The sequence below is a fragment of the Mustela lutreola genome, chromosome 7, assembly GCF_030435805.1.
Source record: "Mustela lutreola isolate mMusLut2 chromosome 7, mMusLut2.pri, whole genome shotgun sequence".
Taxonomy (NCBI): Eukaryota; Metazoa; Chordata; class Mammalia; order Carnivora; family Mustelidae; genus Mustela; species Mustela lutreola.
The window spans coordinates 126384322-126401437 of NC_081296.1; the positions used below are offsets into that span (position 1 = coordinate 126384322).

Here is a 17116-nt window from a genome sequence, read left to right on the forward strand (position 1 = left end):
TTCGAGCTTAATGTTTTGGAATTCATGAAAGAACTTGGCTAGGATGTTACAGAGTTATGATAATTTGATCTTCTACTAACTGAGAAAAATAATGAAAACAAGAGAACCTAAACATGTCCAGAAATGACAAACATAATAATAAGATAATAAATAATAATGATAGATTCTTTTAAAATTAATTTGGGGGCACCTGGGTGGCTCAGTCAGTTAAGCATCCAACTCTTGATTTTGGCTCAGGTTATGATCTCAGATTGTGAGATCAAGCCCAGAGTCGGGCTCCACACTCCGCTTCTCTCCCTGCTTGTTCTCAGTCACTCACATGCTCGTGTGCTCTCTCTCTCAAAATAAATAAATAAATTCTTTTAAAACCATTTTGAATTCGTGTATGGTATAAAGTACTAAATATTGGTTTTTCAGAAATCTGACCTTGAATAATTGGAACCCATCATGTACTCTTGCTGAATGTATCCATTTGTATATCTTATATAAGGGGCCAGAGCATATAGTTACAAAGTTTCTGCCTTGCACCAAGCTGAGGGGATGAATGAGAACTAAAGTCCATTCCAAGTGTTGGACATGCTGCTGTGTTTCCTGATACCCTACCCTCCATCCCCAAAGAGTGTCTTCTGGTTTGAACAAAGACACTGTCTACAAATCAAGCCAGGGACATGGTGCTTTTTCCACTGGAGGGAGTGCCATTCTCTAATTGTCATATAGGCTAGGAGGAACATTGTTAATATTATCATATAGAACAGCAGTGGCCATCTAAACTTGCAGTGACCTTGTTTATACCCTAGTAAATATAGTATTTGACCCTTCCAAGATGTTGCTGAGGGCAGATTTAATTTGGTGGGTTCTTATGAGCCAAAATTTTTGTAGGATGCAGTGGATGATGGGGTAATAATTGATGGTGGTTTTCTAAAAATGTTGGGTTCTTTCTAACTGAAGGTTATGGTCACTTACAACTTTTGGAACCCAAGGATATGGCTCTTTGGAAACTTCTTGAAAAACAGTGCCCCATGTCGAACCCCGGATGGAGCCCCGCATGGGGCTCTCTGCTTGGCAGGGAGCCTGCTTCCTCCTCTCTCTCTGCCTGCCTCTCTGCCTACTTTTGATCTCTCTCTGTCAAATAAATAAATAAAATATTAAAAAAATAGTGCCCCATGTTTGAAAAAAATGAAAAAGAATTATCTTCCATAAGATATGGAATATAAATATAAATATAAAACATAATAAGACTCCTAGAAATCATAGTCGTCAGCTTAACTTTGATTCCTGATGAAGAGTGGTGCATTTCAGTAATTATTTTGCAAGCCTGAGTGCATCCATATTTCAATATGTATCAGTAACATTGTATAACTATTTTTAAAACACAGTATCAGAATCTAAATATAGAAGTATTACATAAACTGGAAGGAGATCCTCTTTCTATAATCAGCATTATTAATCGACCACTGGAAGAGCAGAGCAGGCCTAACAACATAATGCGGTTGTGCAGAAGTGAGTAAGACCTGGAAAAGTCAAAGTAATTCCACCAAGACTGCTTCTCTGACTACCTACTTTAAGATGGTGGAACATTTGGTTTGATTTGGTGTGACTTTTGGGACCCTAAGCAGGCTTTTGCACTGCTTTTCCTGCTCACCTCTTCCTTAATCTTTTACTTGTTTGATAATGCCTGATGGTCTAAGATTCATATTCACTTTGCCAGGAGGAAGAATATAAGGAACCCCAGAAGGTGGGGAGATGCCAATGTAACAGGAAAAGGGTACAGATGGTTTAGGTTGCAGTTTTCCATGAAACTGACTACTCCATAGATCAAGATAACTTTATGCAATTAGCTCTGGGTAAGGAATGGTATTTTAATCTAGAGATGAGTGGGGGCCTAGTTTGATTTCTACTTTCATCCCTAACTAGCCATGTTTATTTAGACAATCCATCAGCCTCTCCAAGCTCCAATTTCTCCCTTAATAAATATTTAGGAGTCTAATATATGTCAGGGATTGTTTTAAATGAAATCATGATGATAATAATACCCATCTTACAGGATTGTTATGAGAAATAAATGGGGGTATTCTTAAAAAGTGCTTGCTATGTGCCTGGCAGAGTAAGAAAGAAATCCTAATCCATCAGGATTAAGTAATAATGATCTCTTAAATCTGCACAGTTTACAAAGCACTTTCACAAAGCACTATTGTCTCCTTAGGCACAGTTTACAAAGCACTTTCACAAAGCACCATTGTTTCCTTAGGCAACCCTGGAGGTACAAGTAGCCAGATATTTAGTACCCCATTTTGCAGATGAAGAAACTGAGTGAAGCTTGGCACAATTCACCTGCTTGGTTGCACTTCCTTCTGAAGAGGATGGCTGGCTAAAATACGTGTAAGTTGGTCAAATACTCTGTACTTATTGCTTATCTTTATTTAAAAAAAAGATTTTATTTATTTATTTGTCAGAGACAGAGAGAGAAAGCACAAGCAGGGGAGCAGCAGGCAAAGGGAGAAGCAGGCTCCCCGCTAAGCAAGAAGCCTGATGTGGGACTCAATCCCAGGGCCTTGGGATCATGACCTGAGCCAAAGGCAGATGCTTAACTGATTGAACCACCCAGGTGCCCGAAAGAGATGACTTTTTTTTTTTTTTTAAAGATTTTTATTTATTTATTTGACAGAGATCACAAGTAGGCAGAGAGACAGGCAGAGAGACAGGGGGGGAAGTAGGCTCCCCACTGAGCAGAGAGCCAGATGCCGCTTGATCCCAGGACCCTAGGATCATGATCTGAGCCAAAGAAGGCAGAGGCCCAACCCACTGAGCCACCCAGGCTCCCCCGAAAGAGATGCTTTTTAAGAAAAGTATGGATAGGCCAAATTCTTGTACCTATTGACAAAAGTGTAGAAAAAATTACCTGACACGAAGAAGAAGATGTTGGACAATTTAATCCTTAATAGGTCATGGTATTGCTGCTCTTCATCGCCGTATGTAAGTATTGAAAAATTTAAGGAAGGAAAAGATTTAGACCAGAAGTTAAAAAAAAAAAAAATCTGAGCTTAGCAAAGTTTCTTAAATTTCGAAAAAGCCCATCAATACAGGATTTATAATCTCTTTCACTAGATGTGTTTACTTTTTTTTTTTGTATTTAGTATTTTAAAAAATTATTTATTTAAATTTGATTTAGTTAAAATATACTGTATTGTTAATTCCAGGGGTAAATTTAGTGATTCCTCAGTTGTATATCACACCCAGGGCTCATCACATCATGTGCCCTCTTTAATGCCCATCACCCAATCCCCCCTCCTCCCCACTTCCCTCCAGCAAACCTCAGCTTGTTTCCTAGAGTCTCTTGCACTCAGTATTCTTGAATGGTCATATAAACTGGAACCCTTTGCAGAGGTGGAAAACCGAACCAGGAAGTACCTTGAGATGACATCTTCCAAATATCATTCTATGATTCAGCAAACATTTAGATGGCTTAATGGTAGAGAGGAAAGTTCTACCACTACATTTGTTATAATCATTTTTGACCAGACAAATATTTGCTTTAAAGCAGCAAAAATTAAATGAATATATTTCAAACATTCCCATTGGATGCTGAGACTCTGTCCCACCCCATAGTGAGCAAAAGCTTTTCTATTGGCCAGGTTTTCCCAGGACTTTCATTGGCTGCTTGAGAGAAGCACCTGTCAATATGCCGAGACAGTAGGTCCCTCTAAAGGAATTTCAATTCTTTGCAAGCAGAGAGACTTCAGGAATTAGACTCACCCATAAATAAATAGGTTATTGAAACCATGCATGACTTCTACAAGTCTTAAAGTTTTGGTTCAAGTTAAAACCTTCCACAATGATATGAAAATCTGAGCTCAGGTATAATGGTGTGTAGCCTGGGTGAATTCTTATTTTGAAATTTAATAAAATAACCATATGCACTTGTCCAATTGGTGTGCAAATGGGAAAGTGCTCATTCAACCCCAAAAGGATGGCCTTTTGGGGGATAAGAAACAAAAATAAGTTATTTGACTAAGGCTAGGACTAAGTCTGGGGAGAAACTTGAGTGAGCAGGGATACAATTGCCTTCTATCCCGTGGATATTGTCATGGACACTGAATTTATAGAAAGTGTTGAGTTCTTTTAATGATCTTCTGTGATCAGGAAATCATTTTCTTCTCTTTGGCTCAATTGATCTTTAGCTACATCATGACATTAAACATTATGAGAAAGCAAATGAATTTGGATTCTTGAAAAAGTCACTGTCATGAAAAAATGAAGACACTTTTCTAGAATAAAATACACTACATAAAAATAAGAAAGAAATGCAATATTTGCATCCTGGTTATTAACCAAACAACTATAACTTTTCTCTGTGTTTGAAAGCTTTAAAAATAAAAAAGTTGAGGGGAAAACCAATAAAATTCAGCTCCATCTCTTAAAAGAAAAAAAAAAAAACCCTAGGATTATGTTTTGGTGGTAAATCAGAGGGAATCACCCTAAAACGTGTCCTATAAGAAGCAGGATTACAGCTTTGCATATATTTGGTAAAATGTTGGGTGCAGTGCCTTATGGGAGCTTAAATACTATTTTCTTAAGGACTGAAATTTAACATAGAGAAACTTACAAGGGAAGAGGAATGCAGTTCCTTCCTATGAAACACGTTCATCAGCCTGATGCTTTAAGCACAATTTCTCTGGAGGTCATAAATGTTGTCTTCATTCATGGGTAACCAGAGGCTTGAGTCACCAAAATAAATCTTCAGGGTTCAGCACACAGAGTTTGCTATTGAGTAGTGTGACATATGACACCCTCTGCCCTTTAGCTACTGATGTGTCTCTAGCTTTTCCAAGCCAAAAGCAGAACCCGGGATTAGAGCAACATATATTTAAGGGTGTGTTTTGCAGATGCTGGTTGGGACATGAAGCCAAAGGGAGGAGTGATTAAACGCTGAGAACAAAGTGGGAACTTCGCTGGGGAAAACGTTTCTCGGAGAAGAAATTCAAGTTAACTTGAAGGCATAAGCTCATCAATTCTATCACAGAGTGGGTCCACAGGGGGTGCGTGTGTGGGGATATCTCACAGAAGGACAGGGACCCCTCTCTGCGGTTCTTTGGAGGAGAGGGCCTGGAGGTATCTTGGAGGTGGGGAAGCTCTTGGAAGGCGAGGATTTCTTCTGGACTTCAGGGAGAAATGATGAAACCAAAGGGAAAAATTCAAAGCAGGTTAATGAATTCATTCCGGTATTCCTGAATTCAAAGCAGAGTCTCATCCTCCCGCCTCTGTTTGCCGAACCAGCACTAAGCAGGATTCCCCAAGCTGCTTCATCACTCCCTGCTATTCTGGGTCCAGGACGTTCTCCGGCCTCACGCCGGACTCCGGGTTCCCCTCTCTGGCTGAGCTGTTCTTTGCCAGCCACTCGGAGAGATAGACTCCTCGCGCGGCAGGCAGCACCCCTCGCTCTCACACTCGTCCCGGACTGCGACGTGGAGAAGGGGTAGGGGACCCACTAACTCGCGGAAAACTTCCTCTCGGTCAGTGACTGAGGTTTTCCGGCTTCCCCCAGCCCTCCCGCGCTGGGCCACACGGCGGTCGTTAAAGCGGTGCGGCGACTAGTGCAGGTTCTGAGCTGCAGAGACCCGGGGCGCCCCACTGCAAAGCTTCCCCGGCAAGGACCGGCGCCCTCTGCCACCGAATGCGCCCAGGACGCGGCCGCCGCCGGCCCGGGGCTGCTGGCGGGGCACCGTCAATGCAGGCTGACTTTGCGCCACGATGCTTTGTTTTCCTGCCGCAGGAACCCGAGGCGGTCTCTATCCACCAGACTTAACCCGCCCGCAGCAATAGCCATGGAACTTGCGGCTGCACGGAGGGAGAGAGAACCGCTTGGCGCGGCATCTTTTTTGGATGTTTTTTCTCAACACAGTCCACTTCTTTCCTCGTTCTTGGGGTAAGTGGAATCTAGTGCGTAATAACGAAGGGGAAGAACTGACGATGGTGGAGTGGGATTGCAGTAACACAAAGGGTTAATGTGCCAAGTTGTTTTTCTTGGGGCGTTTGGGGGGGGGGGGGCTCTCCCTTTATAACCCCATCCCCGCAGTCCATTCCACAAACGCAGTTTAGGAGTTGGGACTTGATTTCAGGTGCGTTAGCGGAGGGGGTGCAGAAATGACTTACTTAATTTTTGGTGGATCCCTCCCTACTCGTGTTGTCCACATACTAAGAGAGAATGGAAGTGGAGGAAAGAGAAAGCCCTAGAGGTTAGGGCTGGGGGGTGGGGCAAGTGATTTAGCAGAGGATCCTAAGGGCTTTGACTAGGGCAAGTCCTCAACGCACATCAGGCATTCCAGACCCCTGATCCCGCCCCCTCATCCTAGTAGGTCCATCCCAAGACTTCCTAAAACCATCCTGCTGATGCTTTTCTTGGGGGAAGGTTCTCCACGGGCCCAGTGTAACTTCTGACGAAAACCTACAATCATCTCATCCGCAAGACCTGCTCAATACATGTTTGCTGATTGACTGAATGATGTACCCAAAGGCTACATTTTGTGCCATGGGAATTTACCTCTGATAGTGAACTAATTCCCTGAGGGAGGCCTCAGGGCACCAGGGTAGCCCAATTCATTCAGCAAAAGAGGAAGGGGTAGAGTCCTAGATAATACAGTATTTAGATCATCATGACCCCAAAGAACCCATCTGACAGTTTCAGGGTCAAGATTCAGGGACCCAGGGACCAGATGAGCTAGGTTTGACTCTCTGTGTTGTGACCTTGGGTGTGTTCCTTTACCTCTCTGAGCCTTGATCTTCTCATCTGTAAAATGAGGCCGGTGAGAGCTTCTTCAGTGTGACATAGGGAAGATAAGTGGCGAGAAGTATGAGGCTGTGAGGGGCCAGTCTTGCTCCCCTGACCTCAGAGGCTTTGGGAGAGAGGGTATCTTTCCTAGGGGGCACCTCTCTCTGACTCAGATGCAAGTAAAAACATTGCATTGCAGTGATGGGGTGGAGCCCTCCTGCCTGTGAGCAGTTGAGGAGAGGGCATAGTGAGGCTCTGAAGACTGTCTCAGGAGCTTAAAAACAGTTCCCTTTGGGTTGGGGGGAGAAGAATTGATGGGTACGAGTGTCTCTGAGGGCATGGCTGGAGAAGCAGAAATTCCTTGTTTGTCTCATTTCCATGTCTCATCCGTCCTCTCAGCCTTCTAGTAGAGGGAAACCAAGTGTGGAAGTGGAGTCCCAGAGAGGGTGGCAGTCAGGTGTCTTGGGAATCTGTGTCTGCAGGGCTGAGGGAGTCCAGAGCAGTGCCATCAGATTGGTACCAGGTGTGCCTGACAGGGGTCTGCAGAGACTTCAGTGCTCTGGTCCCAGCAGCCTGCAGGGTTAGTGACAAAGCACTTAGCAACCCTTCTTGCAGAGGACAGTGGACCTCTTGTAGCTCTTGCTCTGGGACTCAGAAACCTGGATGTGACGGTGGGGGGAGATGATAAGAAAGATGCCGCTGTACCAGGGCTCCCAGAAGCCTCAAGGTGCCCTAGAGTGGCATGCACCCAGAGCGCAACTGCCAGCGTAGGGTTTTAGGGCCACAGCGGGCAGGCTGGGCGATAAGCCAGTCACTTACTCTTTCATAAGTGAGGGCAGAGAGAAATCTAGCCGGACCTCCTGAGCACTAGACAGCAAGAGCCATGAAAGCAAGGTCCATATCTATGTCGTTCCTTGCTCTACCACTTTGCTCTACCACCAGCACCTGGCACAGTGATGGCATGGGGAAGGGGGTTCAAGATATACGTCAAGTGGACAGTGAACGGACAGTAATTTAAATTACTTTCTGTCCAACACTGCTTCATGCAGCTTATGCTTTCATTTAGCAAGTATTTCTTGAACATCTACTATGTGCAAGTCTTTGTTGCTAGGAGCTGAAGTAATTTGTAAGCATCTTTCGTATCAGTACTTCGAGTGGCCCATTCAAGAGCATCTCAGCACCACCTGGATCTTCTGGAGATCGAGGCCTCCGTGGGGGTAGGGGAAAGGCGCCAGGTTCAGCTTCTTTCCGGGAACATGTGTGCGGTCCCTTCGCATTTGTCCTTGCAGGGCTCCCGGGCTCCCGGGGCCGCTAGGTCTTGGCAACTCCACTTTCCTCTGGGCCCGTGGCGTGTCTCTCTCCATCCGCCTCCAGGGCCTCCGAGCAGCGGCCCCAGCCGGGCGGCAGGTAGCTGGGGAAGGGACCGGGCTGCGCCTGGGGAGCGAGCTTCCCCGGGCGGGGAAAGCGCGGCCAACGCGGAGCGGTCCCAGAACAAAAGGCTCATGGCTGGCTCCGGCCTCCTCCGAGTGCGCTGGGGACGCGGGTTCGGGGCGCAGGCGGGAGAACCGGGCGCGGGAGGGGGCTGGAGTGGAAAAATGAAGTGAGAAAAGAAGGGTGTGTGTGTGTGTGTGTGTAGGCCCAGGGTGGGAGCTGTGACAAGAGGTCATCCCCGAGGCCGAGGTGTGCGGCGGGGCCGCCGAGGCTCTTCCTCCGCCTCCTGCAGCGCCTTCCAGGCAGCCAAGCGTGTCTCCGGCTGCAACTCCGCCGAGCGCGCCGCGGCCGCCTCCACGCCTGCCCGCCCGCCGGCCCGCCGAGCCAGTAAGTAGCGGCGCGCCCGGCGCCGGCTCCCCGCCCCGCCGCGCCCGCCGCCGCGCGCCGCCCCCGCCGCCCCGCCGGCGAGTCCACTGCAGGTCGCGGTTCCCGGCCCGACGCCCCGAGCCCCGCGCGCCTCCGTGGTCCCGCGCCTCCACCCGCCGCGCGCTCTCCCGCCGTGGCGCGGCGTCTGCGGCGCGCTGCGGGGAGGGTCCCTCTCACCGCGCGCTCCCCGGGTGCCGCGCCACTCCCGCGTCCAATGGCTTTCGGGGGGTGGGGAGTGGGGGGCGTCGCCCGGGGGCGAGGAGCCGCGGCCGGGGTGGGGCGTGTGCTCTGTGCGCGGCCGAGAGAGGCTGACGTGCCCGCCGGAGCGCGCGCCCGGGCGAGTGTGTGTGTGCGGGAGTGTGTGCGCACACGCCTTCGGGGGCTGGAGTGACACTGCAGTGGGTTTCTCCCTCGCGCCGGCCCTCCGGCTGCTCAGCCCCCCACCTGCCGCCACCGCGTTTGGGAAGCAGCTTGGCTCTTTTATCTTCCCGAGCCTCCCTCTCCATCCACCCCTCGCCAGTCTTACTTTTCCTTCCACCCAGGGGGCTGCAGCTGGCTTCCCCTCAACCGTTGCCAACACCTAAGCCGTTTCCAGCCTCTCCTTTTAGCCAGTCTTTCCCACTTATATTTCTCTGGGGTTCCTCCACGAGCCAGTCCGAGGCTCCCCCATCCTTGGAAATTGTTTTGTTGGACTGCTGTACCGAGGCGTGTAAAGCTTGAGGACTTTATTATTATTTTGATTCTTTTCATTTCCTCCCCTCTGGGCAACGGAGCAATGAAATTTCCAATCGAGACTCCAAGAAAACAGGTGAACTGGGATCCTAAAGGTTGGTATTTCCTACTTTTGGCGGCCCTCGCCCTGCCTCCATCTCCTGCGCGCGCGCGCTTCCGTGAGTGGAAGCACTCTTGCTCCTGGCGGCGTGTGTCCTGAGGCTGGAAAATGCGCCTGGGAACCGCAGCGCGGGTGGGAGGAGGGCGGAGGCAGCGTGGGTTCCAAACCCAGATAGTGCCTGTCATTACCACATAATCATTGTCCCTCCTGGATTGTTTCAAAAACCTATTTAAAGATACACAAGCCGGCTGTTTGGCTTGAAATCACACCAAGTGTCGGTATTTGCTTTTGACTTTCTGTGTGCGAGTGTGTGTGTGTGTGTGTGTGTGTGTCTGTGTCCTTTGTTTCTGGTGATCTTTGTCTCTCTGGCAGATGGGTGGGGTGCCTCCCCTTGGATCTGGAGCTGCGCCGCCTGCCCAGGGTGTCCTCAGTGGGAAAGGTTTCCTGGCAGCAAGTGGGGCTCAGATCTGCGGCAATGGTCCCTGGAGGTGGCCCTTCTCAGAGGGCATGTGGAATAATGGAGCCCAGGGGGCCTTTGAAGTCTTCCCTCAATCTTATTACCAAACCAGGCAGCTAGTTTGGCTCAGATCGGAGTAGAAGTGGGAGGGCGGAAGGGTTTGTGAGAAGGGTGGGGCTGGCAAGGGCTGGGGAGGGGGCAAGGAGTGTGGCTGCCTGAACAGTAGTGTGGTTTACAAGCTCTGATGAATGTTGGACAGTGTTTCCTCCGCGCAAAAGCGAGCGACTAAGACAGATTTGTGTGTGCCTAGCGTTGACCGCCGTGTCTGTAATTAGCATACAGATGTTAAGACCCCTCCGGAGTGATTGGTGTGGGAGCAGAACAAGTTGAAACCAAGTGTCCAGTTTTGACAAGAATTCTTCAGCTCCTCTGAAGCTGGGTCCCACTGGGCAACACCTCTGTGTGTATTGGGTTAAAATCTGTTTATCTGATGTGTGTAGTAGGTACGTTTAATTTTTTTTTTTTTACAAGTGCATTCATTTTTTTCTCCAGACCAGAAAAGAGGAAACACACTTATTTGTTGAGTAAATGTCTTATAAACGGCTATTACAGAATGAGGGAGGACGTGTTGCCTATTTCAATGCTGAAGCTGTCACACCTTACTGCAACACAAACCCAATCCAGTGTTGTTGTTGATCTCTGGAAAGTGTGTCTTGGCTTTTTATTTTATTTTATTTTAATTTAATTTTTTTTTTTATTCCTGTAAAATGTATTCATTGAATACCTACTACTTACCAAATGCTGCCCCTGGAGATATAGTTAGAATAGTATAGACAAAACCTTCTTTAAGTTTGTGGTGAAGGAGACAGACCTAAATCAATCAATGCACAGAATGGGGCATAATTACATGTTTATGTATGTTTCATGAAGGAGAGCATCAGGGTGTTAGGAAAGTGATAGAAGATACCGACAAGGATCAGGGAGGGTGGGTAGTCAGGGAAGTAGTCAGACACTTGTACTGAGACCTGGAGGAGATGTAGTGATTAATTGGCTGCTGAGGAGGTGAACTGATAGGAAGAGGAAACAACAAGTGCAAAGGCCCTGAGGCAGAGGGAACATGTGTATTTAAGGAACTGAAAGGCGGTTTCCCTGGCTAGAGCAGAGAGCAAGAGAGTGTGTGTTTTGAGGTGTGGCTGGTGGAGCCATAGGGTCAGACCCTCGTGTTGTTGTAGGTAAGGTGGGGGCTGTGGGGTGGGAGGAAGAGTGTTGTTTTTATCCTAGGCCGCGGAAAGCTGAGGAGAGATGTGATCTGAACTCAGTTTCAAAACAAATGCTGTGTGACTCTTGTGGATGTGAGGGACCAGATAGCATGGTGACATGGACCAGGGTGTTAGCTGTGAGGTGGAGAAGTGGATTGGGTAGGGAGCTATGGATGACAGAAAATCAACAGGTTTTATGTGAATAGAGTGTGGACATGTAATGACTGGGAAGGCAGCTAGGGCAGGACCAGTCTTGTGGGAAAACTCATGAATTCAGTCCGGCACTTGTAGAAGGGGGGTTGTCCTGAGCCATCTGAGACGTGTGTCAAGTGGGCAGTCGTCTAAAATGTCATGTTGGGATCTTGAAGGAACTCTGGTCAGGATGGAGGGCTGTGAAGCTTGCCTTGGCTTTGAGAATACATTTCTATATGATCATCATTGTATATATTTATATCACAGAGGTAAACACAGACGAATCCAACATTTTACAGCCTGACACAGTGAAGACATACACAAGTGGCATCTCCAGTCACAACTGATGGTGCTAAAAATGAAAAGATTCCGATAAAAATACCGACATTTAATGAGAAATCATTGCATGCCAAGTGTTTTATGCACATTATATCATAGAGTTATTCTCATAATACTTATTCAATGAAGTCAGTGCTTTGTCCCCACTTGACAGGCATCAGGATACCACTGAGCTGCCTTCCAGTAAGATGCTTCTGACTTCGGGCACAATTGTTCTTGTAGGTGGGGGTGACGGCAGTCTTTCCTAGCCAGGGGGTGGAGGCAGGAGGAGGGTCAGGAGTGGAGGTAGCATATCTCCTGCCTTGTAACACTATGTGTCAGGCATTGTGAAGTGCTTTACATATATTAAAAAATATATTACCTGGGGTCACATAGTTAGTCGATGGTGGAGTTGGACTAGAGCAGGGGTCCTTATATATTCTTTGAGTCTATCTCTTAAGTCTACCTCTTAAATCTATCTCTTAAATTATTGGGACCTCTGGGTCTTGCCTGGTGAGGCTCCCAGAGCTCAGGGACTGGGGAAACTCATTGTAAGGAGAAAGAAAAGAAAAAAGAGGAGTTGTGGAGGGTGCAGAGGAAGGGAGATTGAAAGAGGAGAAGGAAGAAGAGGAAGAAGAATGCCTTTTCTACTCATTCCTTTCTTCATTAACCCATCTGGCCAAACAGCATCTCTGTCTCTACCACTGGTGGGCCAGTCACTGGCCACTGGGCAGATTTCTTTGGAGGTTTGGTTTTACACAGACCAAGTATGTTTAGCAGAGCAGAGATGAAGGAGAACCTGGCATTCTAATGGACAAGGGAGGGATGGTTCTATGGACTGTAGGATTTGATGTTAACAGACTTGAACCTTCAGGTGGAGGTGCTCACAGATCGTGGAAGGAAGTTGTAATTATGATGTTTTGCTCACAGTCCCATTACCTGACAATTTAATAGCACAGAATGAAGGTGGATTGATAGCAGATTGGTTTTGATTGCACTTGTGTGAATTAAGCAAAGCACTGTCAAGAGGTTTCGGTGGAAAAATAAGACCTAAATGTAAAATGATCATTCTCTGGTGAGCTGTGGCCTTCCTCTGTATTTGTAAAGCTGAGCCTACAGCAAAGAGTAACTGCTTGCATAGGACATACGGAAAAGTAGGCTGTCACTAAGTCTTGGCTTTTATGAGCATTTTACATCATTGCGATCACTTGTGGATGATTTTTTGCTGAAAACTGAGATTGGTTTGCTGCTTTTGGGTACCTTAAGAGATTTTATTTATTTGAGAAAGAGAGAGAGAGAGAGATGGAGGAGGAGGAGAGGGAGAGGGACAAGCAGACTATGTGCTAAGCGTGAAGCCCAATGTGGGGCTCAATCCCCTGATCCCAAGGTCATGACCTGAGCCAAAATCAAGTCAAATGCTCAACCACCTGAGCCACCCAAGTGCCCCGCTTGAAGGCTTTTATTTTTTTTATTTTTATTTTTTAAAAGATTTTATCTATTTATTTGACAGACAGAAATCACAAGTAGGCAGAGAAGCAGGCAGAGAGAGAGAAGGGGAAACAGGCTCCTGCTGAGCAGAGAGCCCTATGTGGGGCTCGATCCCAGGATCCTGAGACCATGACCTGAGCCGAAGGCAGAGACTTAATCCACTGAGCCACCCAGGCACCCCACTTGAGGGCTTTTAAAAATCGGTAAGATCATCAAACAATAACCCCACACCTCAAGGCAAGCATATCAATATAGTATAGAAAATTCTGGATATGGGGGGAAAACAGTTTCTAGAATGAACCATAGCAATCATTAACTGTGTGACTTTGGGCAGCTCATTTAACCCCTGGGTTTTACCCTCCTCCGGTGTGCAAAGGGGCCATTGACATGGCTTCTCCAACCCTATGTCTCCAACCCTCTTTCTTGATTTGACCTTTGGGCCGCTCGTCTTCCTTTTGTTCCTCAAGTAGATCAAACTTGTTTCCTGTCTCAGGAGCTTGTCCTTTCCACTGCTTATATTGCGTGTTCACATGGCTGGCTCTTTTCCACCTTTGAATCTCAGCTCAGATGTCACCTTTTTTGCAGGCGCTTCCCTGTCCCATCTGAAGACTTCTCCTTTTGTTCCTTCTCCAGGCCTGTCATTTTCTATTATGTCACCTGCTCAGTTGTCTTCCTGGTACTTGTCATCATCTGAAAGCATCTTACTCATGTGTCTCAGTTGATGCCAGCCTTCCTCGCTAGCCCATGAGCTTCACGAATGGGCACTTTTCTCGTCTCGTTGACTATTAGATCCTCAGTGCTCCCACGAAGTGCCTGGCATGTAGTAGGCATTCAGTAACTTTTGCTGAATGGGTGGATGGGTGGAGGGTTAGAATGGAGAGGATCTCTAAGTCTTCACCCATAAAGGAAATTCCAGGACTCCTCCAAGCTACAAAGGGCAAATACAACTGAGGAGAAAGGAAGGATATCCCCGAATAACAGGGTATCGGAAAGGACGTGGTATTCCCACATCTTGCAAGCTCCCATCTCCCTGAAGTCTCCAACAGAATTTTCCTTCTGCTCTGCCTTTCACCGGGAGTGATAGTGCCGGGGGGGAAGAGGGGCGGGGGGTGGTGAGGTAGGGGCTGGGGCAGGGAGGTGACCTAGCCCAACAAAGATATGATTGGTGTCCAATTAGTAATTTGGCTCATATTAGCTATGGATACGTAGCTCTTTTTAGGTATGTAAATCTACTTAAGGAAGAAGCAAAGCTTCAGAGCCGGAGTTGTTTTTTGTGTTTTTTTAAAGCTGCATTTTCAGTGCATACTTGAATGCAAAATTCCAGAGAGACCTATATTGTATGTGTCTAGCACCTTTCAGTTTACAGAACACTTTCTACAAATTATCTCATTTGTTCTTTAAAGAACCCTACTTTTGTTGATATTGGAGTCTTAGATTTACTGATGGGAATAGAAAGAGGAAATGAGTTATTTGGAGGCCCAAGGGTGCAAACAGGTAACGCTGGGGCGAACCCAGTCCTTTTGATACATAAGTCCAGGATCATTTCCCACAAGCTCTCCACCCTTCCAAGGTCTTTGTTTCTCTCATACGCTCTCATTGCTTCTTATCCAAAAGTGTATTCAGAAGTTTCTCCGAGAGATTTAGAGGAAGAAGACTCTCAGTTGTTGGGTGAGTCCTGAGACAATGGCTGTTTTTGGCAGATCATGCGCTGGCTGGCCCTTTATCTCGTGAGTTCAGTTGAAGACCCTTGAAAGTCACTTCTCTCCTGGCTGAAAAGAGATTTCAGCGTCTTGTGAATGTGAGCCATGTTCAACTTGCAAGGTCACGGAGTGCTATCTTTATTAACGTGTTTCCAAACTCACATTTTTATAGCTTAGATTTTTCTGGAAAGAAAATCATCTATTTTTGATTTAATGTCCAACTTTCAGGAGATCAGCATTCCAAATGCGATTAATAATGTGCCCAAATCACCACAATTATCCTAGAAAGTAAAAAGGAAAGACATTTCCAAAGATCATCTGGGCCAAGATTTGGCTTAGGGTTGTTTTCCAGCAGTGTCTGAGGGAGGTTCATCATCCTCTTGCCAATGCCAGCAATTGCTAGGTAGAATTAAGATGGGCAGGTTGATTTTGCTATTTCTCCGTTTCCAGAACATCTGTGTTTTGGCTCTGTATGCATCCGCTCTGGTTCTCATAACAAAATACCTTAGACTGAGTGGCTTATACAGTGGAAATTTATTTTCTCACAGTCCTGGAGACTGGAAGTCCAAGATCAAGATGCCAGCAGGGCCGATGTGCCATGAGAGCTCTTCCCTTGGGTTGCAGATGGCCACCTTCTGGCTGTGCCCTCACAAGAGGAGAGAGAGAACACTCTGGTGGCTTCCCCTTCTTACAAGGGTTACCACTGTTATTGAATTAGAGCCCCACCCTCATAACCTCATTTAACCTTAATTACCCCCTTAGGGCTCTATCTTCAATAGAGTCATGCTCGCATTTAAGGTTTCAACATATGGATTTTGTAGGGGACACAATTCAGTCCACAACAGGCTCTATATTAGCATCATAAATCAGGAGAATTCTAAGAAGACAATGTGTACTTTGCAGGAAATTGGGACACTTCCACCACAACTGAGATATGGTGCAGAGGTTATCTACTGTAGGCACAGAACTAGGGGCCCACTGTTGGCAAGAGAAGGGTTATTGAGATAGTGGGTTCTTTTTACTTTTAGTCCATAGAGAATTAGAAGAGGTTAATGAGACAGAATAAAGCCATTTTACTAATAGCCAGTTAGGGGGTTTCAGTTTGGATAGCTTCCTTGGCCGAAGCAAAAAGGTGAATTAAAGGGAGAATCTGGTGCTGTACTCCGATTCTGTTCGAAAGAGCACTTACCAGATGATGCAGACAGAGATAGAGTCTGTTAGGGGCTCTGCTCTGAATGGTTTGGTTATGGAATCTACCAAAATGGGGCATGTTATACCCATCAGGACAATGTTTTCATGGTGGTCAGCGGGCCAACCACTTTTGGGCTCTGGTCCTGGTGGTATTCTCAGTGGAGACCTTATTGCTTGCTGATCTAGGTCAGGCTCATGCCTGTTACCTAGAATGGAGAAACAAAAACCTCCTATTTAATTTTGAGAACATTTATTTGTGGTTTGCCCACGGAGTTTGATACTTTTTTTTTCCTCCCTTCATAAGTGTCTGGGACTGAGTACTATAAATTCAAAGTGAAACCTGACTTTCGAATCCTCCATTTAGGGTTGGGGAGGTGGTGGTGGTGAACACCAGGGTCGTTGGAGGGGGGGCAACAGTTGGTGGGAGGTAGTTATTATCTCTTTCTCTTCCATTCCCAGAGTAGGAGGTGGAGAGATAGGTATAAGCGGTGGCCTGGAGGGGTAGGTAGATAGGTAGGTAGGATTTCAGGGGATTGTGTTTATTATACTGCCACTAATTTTTGGTTCCATGACTTCCCCCTGCCATGGAAGGGACTTTGAAGCAGAGTAGAATGGTGACAAAACATAGGATTTGGAGAGTTAACTGCTGCAGTACATAACTCACATCATCATAGGAAACTTTTCCTCCTTCATTCCTATCTCCCTTCCTTATTCCTTCCTTCCTTCATTCTTTTCTCCCCGTCTTCCTACAGTTCTCATCTCAATCACTATCTTTGATGCAAGGATCCTCATTTTTTTAAAAGAATCATCTACCCATCGTAGGGGTGGTGGTAATGTTTTCAGTTTAAAAAGGGATGCTCGGAGAGAGTGCAGGTTTACTCAAGTGTTAGGCATCTGGAAGTCATGGTGGCCTTTGCAGAATGACCCCGAATGCTATTAGGGGGGGCATGATCCCAGGACTTCGAGATCATGATCTGAGCTGAGATCAAGAGTCAGATGCTCAGCTGACTGAGCCACCCAGGTGCCACTCTATTTGTATTTCTTAAACAATGTAAT

General features: G+C 46.6%; 1 protein-coding gene across 5 annotated transcripts in view; it reads left to right on the forward strand.

Annotated features, from left to right (window-relative positions):
• Window positions 1–2319: 2319 nt before the first annotated feature.
• The window catches only part of KCNK10 (potassium two pore domain channel subfamily K member 10), a 134668-nt gene continuing 119871 nt past the window's right edge, over window positions 2320–17116 (forward strand). The window contains exons 1-2 of one of the 5 annotated variants that reach the window (XM_059182600.1): window positions 2320–2379; window positions 5771–5923. In XM_059182600.1, the coding sequence (XP_059038583.1) occupies window positions 5881–5923 (43 nt within the window). In that variant the 5' untranslated portion in view covers window positions 2320–2379; window positions 5771–5880. Of the gene's footprint in view, window positions 2380–4926; window positions 5924–8262; window positions 8585–8900; window positions 9451–13190; window positions 13373–17116 lie in introns of those variants that run through there. The other 4 variants (XM_059182599.1, XM_059182601.1, XM_059182597.1 and 1 more) reach the window with 4 other exon arrangements.